The sequence below is a fragment of the Chroicocephalus ridibundus genome, chromosome 2, assembly GCF_963924245.1.
Source record: "Chroicocephalus ridibundus chromosome 2, bChrRid1.1, whole genome shotgun sequence".
NCBI lineage: Eukaryota > Metazoa > Chordata > Aves > Charadriiformes > Laridae > Chroicocephalus > Chroicocephalus ridibundus.
In genome coordinates, this window is record NC_086285.1 from 36,225,858 (window position 1) to 36,242,502 (window position 16,645).

At 37.5% G+C, this 16,645-nt stretch overlaps 1 protein-coding gene across 2 annotated transcripts in view; it reads left to right on the forward strand.

The window, feature by feature from the left end:
• Positions 1 to 16,645, forward strand: part of PALS2 (protein associated with LIN7 2, MAGUK p55 family member) — a 61,455-nt gene that overhangs the window by 17,690 nt on the left and 27,120 nt on the right. Inside the window, exon 2 of one of the 2 annotated variants that reach the window (XM_063325028.1) lies at positions 15,352 to 15,473. In XM_063325028.1, coding sequence (XP_063181098.1) covers positions 15,357 to 15,473 — 117 coding nt within the window. In that variant the 5' untranslated portion in view covers positions 15,352 to 15,356. The remainder of the gene's footprint in view (positions 1 to 15,351; positions 15,474 to 16,645) is intronic. The other variant, XM_063325027.1, reaches the window with a different exon arrangement.

Genomic DNA, 16,645 nt, shown 5'->3' on the forward strand with positions numbered 1-16,645 from the left:
CTTTACTGCCATGGTGAAGATGGTCGGCAAAGCAATTACTTTTTCCAGGTCAGGACCCAGACTTTGTAAAACCTTCTTGTGGAAAAGCTGAAACATGGAATTATTTACCTATTACAGTGGAATTCCAAGGCTGGGGATAGAGAACAATCATGGCCCCTAACATGCCATTTGTGATTGTACATGGGAGGACTTTAATAGGCTATTTTGCGAGTCCTCTCCACTTCTTTTCTGTTGGTGGCATTATCTTCCAAGTAATTCCGATTACCGATACGCAAGTAACTGGGCCTAGAAACTTGTGCAAATCTGAGAGGTTCCATTGCCAAAACCCATGAGGTTCTTGGCTCAATCAGCTACTATTTGTACTAACATCTTCCTCTCTTCTTCCATCTCTTTCTCTGAGACCCCTATGCAGTGGGGAAAAGAATAGAACAAAGGACTTGGGTCGAACCCAAGAGAGTCTGTGGCTGTTATTGTTTCACCATAAACGGGGGCGAAGAGAGTTAGCATATGAGGGTATGTATGAATTGCTTTTAAGAACCAGCAATTGGAGTCTAGGAAAAAAGAGATCTTAACATTTCTTTAATTTTTTCCCCTCTTTACTTTGTCATGTTTCAGATGTACTCAAAAAGCCAAGTTCCATCATGGCCTCATTTTTTCAAGAAAACATGTTATAAAAGAGATAATGAAATACAAGTAAAAGTTGTAGTTTTAAGCATTTCTACTTTCAGCTATTAGAGCCATTTACCTATCTCAGAAAATGATAAAAAGCCCTGATAGACTGTATTCTTTGATTAAATTTTGCAGTGGTGTGAACTGTCTAAGAAGAAAAGTTGAGCTATCTTTGCATTTTCCAGAATTTCTTTTGAAAAAAGGAAAATAATTGAGCTGAAGACATGCAGAACTTGGCTTGTGGAACAATAATTGAGGGAGTGATTTGTGTAATATGAGTGACTGGAAGTATGTACCTGAATAGTTATTGCTATCAAAGAAGAGAAATAAACCGAAGTGAGATGACTGCCTTCCACTACAGCAGCTATTAGGCTCTGCGTGCTTTTGTGTCATCTGATGCAGGCTTGGTACAATACTAGCGTATTATATCTGGGCATGTAACGTGTTTCTAATTCCCACTTAATCTTTAGTTCTGGTAGTAAGCTGTACTTCATTTAAGCACATTTGTTGGACGTTGGGCATGAAGCTGTCAATAGTTGTTGGAAGCAAGATTTTTGTTTATACATAAAGCTGATCATTATATTTCTGAGCATGAAATAAAAGCCCTGTCTTTTACTGCAGCCCTTTTACTACTCTGAAGTTTCAAATGTGTCCTTGAGCTTCTGTAATCTAGAATCCCACTTTCCAAAGGAAGAGTTGAATATGAAGATGTTTAAAACTTGTTTAATTAGAAAACCTGTAACTATTTGATGGCAAGTTATTCACTGTAAGCCTTTACTTAAAAGTTTTGCTTCAGTTGGGGTACATGACTGAAAATTCAGACGTTTTTAGGCAAAATTTAATGAAACCAAACTTGGTATTCTGAGGAAATAGAGTAGAAAATTTCAAACTTGCCACTATGCATCACAGGTACAAGTGCAAAATACTGTTTTGAAGTTTGCATTTTCAAAAAAATACTGTTTTTGAAGTTTGAAACTACCCTTTGCAGTTTCTGTGTCTGTGTCCACCTTACAAAACACAGAACATTGTCATTCAGTGTTCATAGCAGTAAGTTGGAAACTGACTTGGAAGTGAAGGTGGTGAATATTCAAAGTGGTAATTTTCTTACAAAGGTGTAGTTCTTAATGCGAACTGTCCCAAGACCACTAGAAATAACTTTTACCCCTGTTACTGTGCCCAGATATTCTTAAACTGAAATTAAATTTCCCACTTTTAACTAAGAATTTGTGATCCTCAATACATCCTGATGGCATATTGTGGGGAAGTAGTCTGGGAGGTGAAACGCAAGACTTAAGTGCAGTGTTACTTACTCCACAGAATTTTTCAGTTCCCTTCATAATCTGGGTGTTGAGGTGATGTTTTTGTTCCTTTTCCAGGATTCTTGAACATACCCTTTAAAGGACTAAAGGAAGGTAACTATTGAGGATAATGAACAAGTAATTGTGTCAATCTTGACAGCATTAAATTGAAAGAAAAGTTTAGATTAGAATCTCCTACCAGTGTCTGAGATGCATTTTGGGCATTCATGTAGGTCAAGTAAGCGTTTAACATGCCATCATGTTTTGCCATCTCTGTATTAAAATACTAAGGTTTTATGTGGCATTTTTCACCATTTAAAAACATCAGCAATGTTGTTCTGCAAAGAAATTTGGAAAAAGCATTTTCTATCCACTGCATCACTATTAACATTCCAAGTGTGTTTTGGTAAATTTTCTTTGTAGATAAGGCTTTACCTTGTGTCCTCAGAGTAAACAAGAACTGCGTCATATGACAAGGGTAGTTAAGAAAACATTATTTTTTTTATTTTTTTTCTATTGTAAATCACCCTGAACTCTAACACTGGTAATTTAGCAACTTGTTTTTACAGCTTCCTAATAAGTTTGTTTGGGCAGAGATGGGGAGTGCTTGCATAAGAGGGATTAGTTTAGTAGAAGTGGGAGCATTAGAGTTTAGGAATGAACTTCAGATGAAACTTCTGGAAAATGTACTAGGTGATCATGTGAAACTGAAAACTGAGGTCCTGGGCCAAAGACAATTTCACTTAAATTTTATAATTTTTGTAGTTTCACTCCTGTCTTAAATTTTTCACTTGTAAGTTGTGGTGCAGAGGAAGACTTTCAGTGAAATTAAGTAGACTCTGAAAACTTCCCAGTGGAAGTTTTGCATGGTGGGTCCTTTTCCTTCTAGAAAAATGGGGTAGAATCACTTTAATTTTTTATTAAATAATGTGTTGAGATAGTCTAAATCTTTTCTAAAGTGCTTTAATTTATTTTGCGCTCTAAAAAGCTGTCTTGCATTTGTCTTCTGCATGTGAATTGAGCTTGTGTGGCATCTGTAATAGAACCTCAAATAAAAGTATTTTTATGTCTGCATTGATGCAGATCTAATTTAAATACTCTGATGTTTTAGGTTGGAAGTGATAATGAAACAAATACTTCACGATAACCGAAATCTGCAACAGGGCGTGCATGAAATGCTAATATATGGGTGTGATGTATTGAAAGGGCATAGATTTAGTTTTTGGAGTGGGTGCATCATAATGGGGCAATCGGAATTTGAAATTGCCATGTTTGTATGCTTTCATTTAAAAAAGCATTCTGCTGTTGTTATGAATAAATCTGAGAACGTGCTAGTACGGCTTTACTTCACTTGATATCAAAACCCTTCATCATAAAATTCTTAATTGTTATAATTCCTCAGTGTCTTCTACACTTAAAGCTGTGGAAGGAGGTAGTGTTAAAAGCAGCAGTAGTATCTGGATGAAAGGTAGGTTTTGGTGAAATTCATTTTCTAAGCATTTTCACTGAAGCAAAAGAGGATCAAAACAAAAGTGCCAAAAACTGATTGGAAGCCTAGAGCAATAGCAGCGGGACAAAATATACATGTAATGTTTTGCACTTAAGGAAGAGGACACTTTGTTCAGCTCCAAATTTCATGTTTGGAGAAGGCAGAATGATCTTTTATATTCTGTTGTGACAGACCAGTAGATTGAGCTGACAGTATGATGTAACTGTGAGAAAGTCAAAACAGATCTCATGATCTGTGTCAGTAGAAAGGGAAGTATTAATGATGTTGTGCAAGGCACTTATGAACCTCTTGTCTGATATACTTTGCACAATTCTGACTGTTAATACTGGAAAAAAAGGTATTTCAAGCAGACTTGAAGAGGTACACAGGAATTACACCAAGCTTGCTTCTTTCCCAATCATCTGTATTATTTAGGAGAGGAGAAATTGCCCTCTTTATTTTGGAAGAATGAAAACTGAGGCATTGTTTGCTAGCTGTAAATAATTTGGGTTAAAAACAGAGAGCAAAAGAATTGTTTCAGGTATGTTTCTTATTAACCAAGCTTAAGGAAACGCACAGGTATCTGAAGTGTGGATTTTTTTGATGATTTGCTACTGGTATACTGTTGAGTGATCAGATGCTTTCAAATGGAAGGATGCAAGCAGCCCTGAGATACAAACTCCAGTAGAACCAACAAGATCTCTAGTGATGGAATTCATCACGGGTCTCTGGAGGTGCATGGTGGTTTTATTTTGCTGTGCAGTAGAGTATCCAATTTTGTGTATTAAAAGTACCTTGTCTTGTTTGCAGACCTATCCAAACCACATTACAAAATAGCTCTGTAAGTATTGGTCTGAGCCATGACATTTACACTGACAGTAGAGTACTTTACAGTCATTGTGAATTTTAGCTTGCTGCTTTGAAAATATGCCTGCACAGTGTGCCTAGATGAAAATGTGAATGGTTAAAGAAACATGTTCATAACAGAAGCTGAACCTTCCATTTTGTTGCTGCTGGGGTGCCTGTTCTTAGAAGTAGACCCTTTGGAAGGGTGTTGACTACTTTTTTTTTCAGGTCTAAACTTAGTACTTGTATGAAGAAGGCATCTGATTTAGTAAGATTTCTTTATTGATTTCCAATTGGCCTTAAAACAAAGTTATCAATGGGATAAAATTGTATAGATGGTTCTGCATGTCTTCACCACAACTTTTCCACCAATAAAAGTGGTACAATAACCTGAATTATTTTTTTGTTACGTATAACTTGCTCCTGGGTATATAACTGCTGTCTTTACTTAAGTTGTTAGTATTTTGTCAGTCAGTTACGCTGTCTTCAGACTCTGTGACCGCTCAACAGGTAAACAATTTTGAGTCCTGTGACAGAAATACAGAGATACAAAGCTTTGATTCATTTGGAAGGGTGTGCATTAGAGCTGAAAAATTAAAGATACAGAGAAAGGCATACTTCAAAAGCTGTGCTTACTTTGTTGCACCTGTTATGCTGGAATTTTGGACTTCATAAATACTGGCATTAATTGCCTGTGTGACTGCAGAGAATTTAAGTTTCTTCATCCAGCTGTTCCTTGCAAAATACCAGGGAAGATGATTGATGTGATCCAGTAAGTTCAGCCTATTATATAAGTTGAGTGGAGTGCAGGATACGTCCTGAAACTTGTTGAATTTGTACTGAAACTTTTGGTACAAAGTAGTATCTTAGACTGCATATCCACTGAATGTGTTTTGCCTTCTTTTAGAAATCGGTTTGAAAATATCCTCTAGTACCTGAATTACTAAAGTAGCTGAAGAACTAAGGGAGTACAGTCTTTGTTAGCCAAAATTGAAATTTCTCCTGAGGCATATGCTAGTATTCATTTAAAATACAGTAGTCTTTGTGTGACATCAATGCATACTTTCCTAATACCTGTAGCTGAAAAGAACGAGCACTACCGAAAAAAAAAAATTTAATTCAGCCTTTTTAAAAAGCTTTTAGTTGACTTGCTTTTACACACTCCAGTTAGTGCTGTATGGTAGTTGAAGCTTTGACGTTAAATTCCTTCCATATTTTATTTCAAATGTAACTGCTGCTTGTAATTTGAGGCACAATACTGCTTTTAATTTCTCTTGGAACACTTACGTTTTTTCCTACAATGGAAGCTTTTACATATACGGCCCTACTTGTCTGGGCTATAGGTATAAGCTTTCAAAAGTATAGAAGATCTCCTTTTCCTTCCACTGACCTCCACTGCCTCCAACAGACTGAGATTTCTGGATTACTTTAACACTTGTTAAAATGTCTTCAATGTCTGGAATATTTGGTCTTAATATTTGTGCAACTTGGCAGGTGCAGAGATATGCTTATGTTTTGAAGTTTTTTTCAAACATCTCCTCAAAGATTATTTCTTCCAAATGGCAACGTATGAACATTTGTAATAGCAAGAGGAAAAGTTGTGGTTTCCTTTAATATGTGCCTTATCATAACTGTATAATACACAATTTAGAGAGGAAATGGACCTGGTTTCAAAATTTGATTCCTTAGTACTACCTTTTAGGAAGACTAATGCAAATAGTCTGCTATAGCAATACTTTCATATATTTAGGGCAATGTGTAAAGTTTTCAGAAACTGTGGAAGTAAATTTATTTATTTCTTGGCAACTGGCAGTTGTGATGTTCAGTTGTTCAGCAAAGATTTACTGTAGTTATTAAGTTTCTGATGAATAGTATTTAGAAGCTGTAAAACAGCATATTAGCAATGTAGTATCAATTAAGTAAGTAATTATTTGGAGTCATAGGTCTTCTTTTTTTCTTTTTTTTTCATGGTGTGAAAATTCTTACATTTAGCTCAAAATGACCGCTGGTAGCATAGCTTTTTCAATGTTGCCTGAGTCGCCCTGGGGAAGTGCAAGCATCCATAACTGAGCTCATGGTGTTTATGGGTTTAAACTGGAGCCTTTTATGTTACAGAAAGAGTGGAGATTTCTGTCTTTCAGTATAGGATCAATATGAGTTTTCGGTAGTTGTTTAAAGGTAGTATTTACATGGTGTGAAAGGGTATATAGCAATGTTCAACAGTAGTAGTACAAGTGAATAAAGCTTTCCATCTGAATGAAGCATGCCAGGACGTAATTACAGAATCACATAATCATTGAGGTTGGAAGGGGCTTCTTCGGATCATCTGGCCCAAGCCCCCTGCTCAAACAGGATCAACTGGAACAGGTTGTCCAGGACTGTGTCCATTGGGTTTTAAATATCTGCAGGGATAGAGACTCTACAACTGTGGGCAACCTGTTCCAGTGAGGATAAGAGACAGATGACATAAATGGAATCAAGAGAAATACAGGCCGTAGGTAAGGAATAATGAAGATGCTTCATCGTTAGGAAGTAGTGGAAGTGTTTGCCAAGAGAAGTTATATACTCTCTCCATCCTGGGAGGTTTTCAAGACTTTGCTGAGCAACGTGGTGTGCTCTCATAGCTGTCCCTTCTTAAAGCATGAGGTTGGATTAGAGACCTTGTGGGGACCCTTCCCACTTAAGGTAACCTTTCATAACTTGATCCAATTATTTTCCTGAATGTACCCCTCAGAGCAAAATGTTTACTTTTTAGTAATCATTTGTTTTAACCAATTACTCTCAAACAGTTATATATGCTGTAATTCAGTAAGAAATGCTACTTTTTTTAGTGGAGCATGAAAACTCTTTAAGCAGAAAAATGGGAAAGTGAATTCTCTTTTTAAATAATTGCATCTCCTGAGCCTTTCAGAAGGCGTCTTAAGCCCTGCTGCCTCTTTCAGTGTGGCACAAATATCATAATGAAGATGCAAATTCATTAGGTGCCTCAGACTACAACAGAGGAATCGCCATGCAGGTTTCTGCTGTCCTACCATTTGTTTGCTGCAGAGAACTTTCAGCTGTGGGGTTAGACCTGTACAATTTAAACCATTATAGGAGAAGCTTCTCTCTGTCAGAAAAGACATATTCAGCATATTTGTGCGTGTGCATGTGTATGCTTCCTCAGTTAATCGTCATCTGTGCCTGAAGCTTGCAGCAGTCTTTCTCTAATTAAAAATCATCAGAAAACTTGGTAATATTTAGCACCTGTATAGGCTTATCTTCAAAGCTTCGAGCTTAGTTAGTGAGCATCAAGTTAAGTTAATTGCCTTTATACTTTACAATGGAGATCTTTTTCTTTACAATCCTTTAAGAAAGAGAAGTCTAACACAATTTTCTCAGTACTGGATTTTAGTATATCTCTTATCAGTATCTTATTCTTGGTCATGATATATAAATTTAAATAAGACTTAAGCTTTTAATTCAGCTGGGTTTGGAGATGTGATGTTTTGTTCCCTTTTTATCTTTGCCGAAATAATTTTAAAATAGTGCTTTTCTTTCCAAAAGATGCAGCTGTGAGGTCCATCTGTTCATCAGAAAATTTTTGCTTCATCTTTTTTTAGACAAACTTCACAGCCTGAAAGAAGCATGGCTGCAGCGTTTGGGCTGGGGAAGAGTTGTTCGTTCTTCCCCATAGCTTTTGTGACCTTGAGAGCCATGAAAAATGGGCATGTAAGATGTAGTTGAGCTAGGTTTGATAAGGGTAGGGACTGCTCGAGCTTCTATTTATAGTTATGCTAAAATAGCTCGATCTTGGCTTGCCAGGAGACTTGGAGAAAATGATGTAAAAAAAATCAGTAAACATTTCTAAGCTTTTATTTTGTTTCTTTTCAACCTGCAAAAATTCACTGAGTAGAATTTGAATATCCAGAGGAGCATTCATTCTTATCGACTAGACTTTTCCTTCTTCCTTTATTTCCTTCGCTTCCATATATACTGTTCATTTCTCTGATTCTGCAGTCAGTAAAGTATGCATGCTGCAGACAACAGCTTCCTTCATTAATCAGTGTTACAGTCTTTCTAGAGGAGATGCATTGTATTTACTGAATGAGGAAGGGGTCCTGTTTAGAAAATGTGCCTACATGATGTTACAGTGGACTGCCACCCAGAAATGTTTGAGTTAAGGTGGCTATCAGTAGCACTATAGCTGCATTGTCCCAAAACTCCCTGCTTGGCAGTTATTTGTCAAATAGCCTGGATAAAACCTCACAGTGATGTAGATGCAAAGTCTGCTGGTGCTTGAGAGCCCGAATATTATTGTACCCTACTACAATAAGCAACGTAGGAATACCTTATGTGGGACTATGTCACTGTTTTGTAGTTTAGCATAGAGGAGCAGAGGGACTAAACTGCAATTGTACATCACTTTCACAGTGCTTCTCTGGAGGTATTCCTAAATGTGATCTCTGCTGTGTCAACACTAACATAATGTTGTATGTGCTTACTGCATAATGCTTTCCTAGAGACTTTTATCTTAAAACCTGGTTTCTGAAACTTACTCTAACAGTAGTAACAGAGGGCTTTGTCAGTGTTTTGTGCATTCTTGGTCAATAGTCTGTTAGTGAATGAACTTGTTTGCACTAGCTCAGAATGCTAACTTGTTCATAGGTACTCCTTTTCTCACACCTAGGCTGGCAAAAATGTTATCATTTGTAACTGGGGAGAAAAGTGGCCGATGCGAAATAACTTCTTTTTTTTTTTTTGCCTGCATTAAATCCGTTTTTTTTTAAGAACATGAATACAAATGGAAAAAATTTAAATAGCTGTCATTGGTTAAGGGCTGTATGAGTTACAAATTAATCTTCTTTTGTCGATGCATATTCGGTGTCTTGTGAAACTTTTCTATTGGATATATCCCTCTTGGAAAGATTTTAAATCACACAAGACATTGTTTCCAAAGTTTATGGAAGAAGAGTTTAATCTAATTTTCTAGACTTTGTGTGAAGCACCAGCCTCACCACTAGTCCTTGAGATATTTATTATACCTTCCTATCCGGATGAGTAGGTCATGTGGAAATAAATATGCATTTATTTATTTAAATACATTATACATAATTTTCTGTTAATTCCTATTAGTTTTTAAGCCTAGAGACTATTAAAATGAAACTGAGCTAAAAAACTCGGTGCAAGGTATTCACTCTGGAAAGCTTTGATTTTCCCCAGTGAGTGACACGTTTGTCTTCTGTCTGCAAATCTGCAAAATTTATTTAAATGTATGCTTCCTCTTTCCTTTACATAGAATTAATGTAGACAAGAATTAGGCACTGAAAGAAAGAGTAAAATCAGATTTAATAGAAGAGTCACAATTGAGAGCTTGGTGAAAGCCTGTCTTTTTCTTATAAATACATGAAGAGAAGAGTTATCATAGTATCTTTTACTTCTATTTGATCTGAATTTACTATGGTAAGGTACGATATGTAGATTAAACCTTTGAAGCATCCTTTGGTTGTCTGAAGAGCTATATGTGAATTAGAAGGAGTTAATTCTGGTTAATAAATGTTGTATTCATAAGTAGGATTTCTGTATTCTCATGCCTCAGGATGCACTGTGTTTGCTATAGAGATCAATTAACATCTCTCTCTCTTTTTGATATGGGATTCAAATGACAAACTAGTTTCTCTGAGTATGGGCTCATACGCATGGTAGGATTAAATTGTTCAGTGTATGTACACAGCAGACCAGTATGCTCCTGCTGAGTCTAGCTTGAGGCTTTACGCTTTACATGGTTATGAAGATGTTCTTTGAAAATTGACTGTGGAAATTAATTCTATGTATGTTCCCTGTCACCAAAGCCAGGGGCTGAAGTGGAGGGTGTCCCATTGTAATCTGATTTTTTGTTTTCAGAGTCCCAGCTCAAACTTGGCTCCGTTGTCACTTTTTCCTAATAATCCCATTACTTCAACACTTTGCCTCAACTGAGAGCCTGTTTCTGTGGCTCAGTTCCTCCTGTTCTGTCTGGAGGCTGTTGTTAATAGGTGTTTCTTGTAATGTGTGTGGTCCTAGATGGTTTTGTTAACCATTGTAGTCAACCACGTCTATCTCATGCTGTCCTCAGAAAGCAAATCCTTTTGTGTTGCAATGAGAATGTAAAATTTTACCCAAATGGGTCTCTCCGTGTGGAAGCAAGCCTCTCTTCAGAGAGAGAAAGAGGTACATGTTAGAGCTTTCAACGTTAGTATGTTATTACCAGTTTCCTCTCAAAGATGGGACAAGAGACGCAAGAGAGACCCAATTAATTTTCCACTGAAGGAAAAGTATGCATATGCCTTTTATTGGAGACCAAAGTATCCAACAATAAGGAGCGCTCCTGACAAGCCTGGTTTATACACTGCTTGCCAGGCTGTGTGGTTGGTCACTGTAGTCCTTAGTTCTTGTGTGCTTGACTTATATGCAAGTTCTACAGGTTTGGGTTTTTTTTGTCTTTTTTTTTTTTTTTTTTTCTTCTTCCAGTGAGTAACCTCTATCAACATTTCAAGGGCATGTTTGCCAGAGAAGAGATGGGAGGCTCAAAAGGCAATTTTTGATGGGGTATTTAGATTTGGTAGTCTCTGAACTCCTTAGTTCCATCTGTTTCTCGCTTGATAGGACCTGATCTTCTAAGTAAAACTTTCCTATGTGAGTACTTACATCTCCAGTTTTCATTCCTGCTGCTCAAAGATAAGATACTTTTCTAAAAGAGCTAAGGTGGCTTTGCCCCAGGAAAAAAAAAAAAAAAGAGGAAATTGTTTTAAAGACTGGTACTTGAAATTCCATGAGTATCTACATTATTCTGAAAGATCATTATAATTAAGCCTGGAAACAACATATCTCCTGCTGTTTGTATTTTAATAAGACTTTTTTTCCCTAGAAACGAATAAACAAAAGCCTGTTGAATAGATCCGTAAAAAGAGGGTCTATAATACAATTACCAAAGTGTTGTCCTTCCCCTCCCCCTCCAGTTGTCTTTGGATAAATCAAATTGTTTGAAAGTACACATATGAATACCTAAGGTGTATGTAGGTCAATATGTTGCATAGACTTTCAAAGCTATTTTCACATGTGAGCAAATATTAGCATTTCACATGAAATGTTTGAAGCTGGCCCATGACTTGCATAATAAACGTGAAACACTGAAATTAAGGTGCTTAGTCTAGTCTGTCACAAAAAGTACCCATGTATTGTTGTCTGTTCTTTTTAAGTAAACCAGCTGACATAATTCCTGTTGGAAGGTGCTCATGATTACTTTTTGAGAAATAACATTTGGTCATGTTCTGAATTTTTTTTCCAGGTGAATGTAAAGCAGTGAAACATAGAGAAGCATACAAACGTTGCTCTAGTTTCTAGTTACCATGTACTAAGTAATAGGCGCAAAGACTTTGCTGCAGCTTCCTAAAGCTTTCTCTAGTGCAATTTTTTTTTTACTTAACTTTATAGCTGGTTAAAATAAAGGAGTACTTAACAGTATTTTTTTTTATTCAACTACTTAGAAAGATCTTCCCCTTAAGATGGGGAACGAGCTACACTGAGGCAATAGAGACCCACATTGTGTTCAAACTTAAACAAGCCAGGGTGTGTAAAGGTGCCTTATCCCAACTTACATATGCCTGCCTTTTTGTTTTTCTTCCTAATATTGAGGCAATGCTATTCATAGCTAAGAAGACTCTTGCCATGACGGCTGTGCCATGAGAGAAGGCAACCATCAGATGCACAGCAGCAATAGGTAGCTATTTCTGAAAACAGATGGTTTTGATCACCTGAGATGCAAGTCTGCCTTTGTGAATTTTTTGAATTCTGCATGTTGATAAAGGTGTTTGCTTGCTTTCCAAGAATGATAAAATATACTTAAGCAGTTTTGATGCTAGGATTTGTGAAACCTTTATTAAATAAGACATTCATTTGAAAATACCCTGTCTAGCTGCACGAAGCTTGAAAGTCATTCTTGTGAAGCTTAATGTTGCTTTCAACAGTTTTTCCTTGATAATAAAGTTTTTATGTAGAGATTTCATTTTTTTTAATTTGATCATTCTAAGATAGGCAGAATTCTGAAAGGCTTATGTAAGAAACAGCTTATTAACATGGTGGTATATAAGGAATGTCTTTATTATGCATGCCTCGGTCAGCATCAAGTGCTGGAATTGCAACTGGTAGTTGATGCATGCATTGACTCGAAGGAAGCTTTATATTTGCACTAAGATTATTTATAAGAACAAAGGCACTAACCTAAAGTCCCTTAAAACAGTTTACATAGCCCTTAGAAATGTAAAAATGTAAAGAAAGCTTATTACTTTGCAGCATTTATGCAGCACCCAGTACACTACGTAAATTGGCTAGAAACATATGTCTACTTCTGCAAATACTGACTGCATTAAGAGTGGTGAATCTATAACTGGGATTTGAGAAAACGTGAAACAAGGCAGTTGCATCTGCAGCTGAAATAGTCAAGATATAGGACATACCTAGTTTGAGGAGGATGTGGACTATTTACACGTTGATTTGGTGACTTTATGTAATGTGTGATTGCTAACAGCACTTTGTCTATTATAAAGTAGAAATAATATTGCTTCACAATCTGCAAGCATAAAGTAAGTGTCATTTTCCCTCCTACTCATGGTTTCACAGAAGACTTACTTTTTGAAAGCGAGAAGTATGGTTGAAACATATTTTTTAAAAATGTAGTCTTTTGACATACACTGCTGTAGTTAAAATGTGGCACACAAGATGATTTGATTGTTGAAAAGTTGGTTCCACTTGACAGAAAGAATGGCCAGAAATTTTTTTATTGGGATGGAATTTTCTAGGGAGAATTGAAATTAGAAAGTAGGTGTTGAGAAATGCTGTTTGTTCTGTTACTGTGTAGTGTTTCATAATAGCTTTCATTATAAACCAACGAGGAAAGTTAAGGGTAAATTCCTGTGTGGGAGAAGGGGCATATAGGCTTTCTAATTGTCTTGATATATAGGCTGCTCTGCAACATGGGGAGTATTGCAGTACACAGTGGTTGTTCTAATGCTTTTTAGCTTGTTGGGGATCTCAACAGAAGATTTTTATTTTTATTTTTTTTTTAGTATATCTGTGTATGTGTCTGTCTGAGCATGCACACATAACCTGGCAGGAGTTTAAAAGAATACAGTTAAAAACAAGAACGATGTACTACTAAGATAATACTGCAAGATAAGAATATTTAGTCATATGTTGAAAAACAGGGAAAGAACAACCATTTACTTCGCGAAGAACATCATAACTGTCTCCAGTGGTGCCCCCTTTTGTGCTCAGCCTAAACTGGCACATGTTCATCTCTGCAAGCCTGGGGCTAGCTGATGTGATCCCAGCTGAGGGTTGCTGCGCACGTGCCCTAATGCACAGGAAATCTGTAATATGTGACCATGCTGAACCTGTTGTCTGACATAAAAGATCTGTTCTGCTCAACTTAAACGTGAGGGCTGAAGCACACGGTTATAAAATAAATTCTCATCACTCACCTCAATGACTTCATGGGACAAGGCAGCAGGGGTGGTAGGATTTTCTGACTTTTTCTTCGGCAGCATTGATCATTCTCACCCAAGTTGCTGCAGTTCTCTCTGTGAGTCTGTAGATAGCCAGGAAAATCTTCACTGAGGGTACTGGGCAGGCACGATAGGTTTTGCATTGTAGGATATACTTCCCATTGCAGTGTGATGTGGTGCCAGGTTGTTGTTAGCATTTGCACTGTCTACACTTAGTGCTGGAGGGCAGTAAGTCAGAACTGGTTGTAAAGGATGGCTGGGGATGGACATAAGTGTCCCCAAGGTAAAAGTTTCCTTGGAAGCAAATTTTTGGTTAAAAAAAATTGTTGGGAACTATGTGTTTATTTTAAAAACAGTGACATTTGCCTATACAAGTGCTGTAAAATTTATAATTGGTTGGTGTATAGAACCATAGAATCATAGAATATGTTGGGTTGGAAGGGACCTTTAAAGGTCATCTTGTCCATCCCCCCTACAGTGAACGGGGACATCTTTAGCTAGATCAGATTGCCTAGAGCCTCATCAAGCCTGGCCTTGAATGTCTCCAGGGATGGCGCCTCCACCACCTCTCTGGGCAGCCTGTTCCAGTGTCTCACCACCCTCATTGTAAAGAACTTCTTCCTAATGTCTAATCTAAACCTACCCTGCTCTAGTTTAAAACCAGTGCCCCTCGTCCTATCGCTACCTGCCCTTGCAAACAGCCCCTCCCCAACTTTCCTGTAGGCCCCCTTCAGGTACTGGAAGGCCACTATGAGGTCTCTCCAGAGCCTTCTCTTCTCCGGGCTGAAAAGCCCCAACTCTCTCAGCCTGTCATTGTAGGAGAGGTGCTCCAGCCCTCAAATCCAGAACTGGACACAGTACTCCAGGTGGGGTCTCACGAGAGCAGAGTAGAGGGGGAGAATCACTTCTCTGGATCTGCTGGCCACGGTTCTTTTGATGCAGCCCAGGATGCGATTGGCCTTCTGGGCTGCAAGCACACACTGTTGGCTCATGTCCAGCTTTTCATACACGATCACCCCCAAGTCCTTTTCCGCAGGGCTGCTCTCTATCACACCATCCCCCAGCCTGTATCGATATTGAGGATTGTGTAGGACCTTGCACTTGGCCTAGTTGGTCTTCATAAGGTCTGCTCGGTCCCACCTCTCTAGCTCGTCCAGGTCCCTCTGGATGACATCCCATCCCTCTGGCATGTCGATTGCACCACTCAGCTTGGTGTCATCTGCAAACTTGCTGAGGGTGCACTTCATCCCACTGTATATATCATTGATGAAGGCATTGAACAGCACTGGTCCTGGTATGGATCCCTGAGGAACACCACTTGTCACCCCTCTCGATCTGGATAGATCCTTTATGTCCATCTTTCAAGCAAACAAAAAAAAGTTATTTTTGCATTCTGTCCACTTGCTCTCAGTAGATGTAGTTGGCTTCTTAACATCTCTAAAGTTAATATTGTTGTGTTTCGCAGAACATTTGCTATTTATGCAAGCCTATTTTGGTCAGTAATTAATTTTTGTTTTTGTTTTGTCAGCAGTCATGCAGCAGGTTCTGGATAACCTTACTGATCTGCCGACATCAACAGGCGCTGAAGAAATAGACCTGATTTTTCTTAAAGGAATTATGGAAAACCCTATTGTAAGATCACTTGCTAAGGTATTTAAACTTGCTGCTCTGAGTAGAATCTGGAAGTATTTTCACTTTTAAAATATTGGGTGAACATTGAGTATGGATTGAGTTATTAACAATGGCTTTTATGGACGGTACGTCTTATTAAAAGACTTGAAGGAGTTCTTGAAAGTGAAAATTTGATATAATGTAATTTCTGTACATGCTGATTTATTGTTCTATGGAAGATTCTAGAGGAAGAAGAAAAATTTAGAGACTCCAGAAATAATGTGGTAACTTTATTTATAAAGAAAATGTCAAAATACTTGCAATTAGAAGCAGTTGGTTTTAACATAGTCTCGTGACCACTGTTGTGTGCAAAACCCATATGCCTGCTGACTTTCAGCATTTTTGCCAAAGGTGAAAAGTGAGAGTAATAACCTTCTTTCTCCCATGGCATAAACAAGTTTTGGTTTTGTCTCTGGCTCAAAACCATGTTCTGATCAGCCCAGTGAAATATTCTCTCCATGCCCTTTTCTGGATCTCAGAGTAATGCTAGGTGACCATTGGTTGTCACCTCTCTGAGACAAGCACTATCCTTAGTTTTGGTCTTGCATTATGAAAATCTGTTATTAATAGATGGTAGCAATCAATTATAAATATGTAATGTGATACTTACAAAAAATCTCTGGACTCCATAACTAAAATGTAGCTGATCTTGTCGCTAGGAGATGCAGTCAATATTGCACAGCGCTTATATTCTTTCTTAATTTTATTTCATAAAAATAATCTCCTTTCATGAGGAAAAAACAGTTAGTTTAAATGGAGCTGTCTCTTTAATATGAATAGACATCTGAAAGCAGTGCCCTCTGGGCAAGCATGAAATACTCTGTAAAGCTAAAGGATTGTTGTGCAGGGATTTTGCTCAGTATAAAGATCTGGAGAGGAAAACTTCTCATAAGAATTCATATAAGAATTTACTTCTGTTGAGCTGTTCAAAAAAATTGCTTGTAAGTGGAAGACATTGCATAGTAATAAACTTAAAAATAATGGATGTGTCTCATCTGCTAGTGAGATGACTGCAGAGGGAAAGATTTGTATACTAAATTTACTGGAGTAAGTAAAAGCGTTTTCTTACTTAGAGTTGTTTCCAACTTCTGTATCTGCTGCATATGTCACCTTTAATTTAATATTTATCATGAAGTAAATGTTCATTGCAA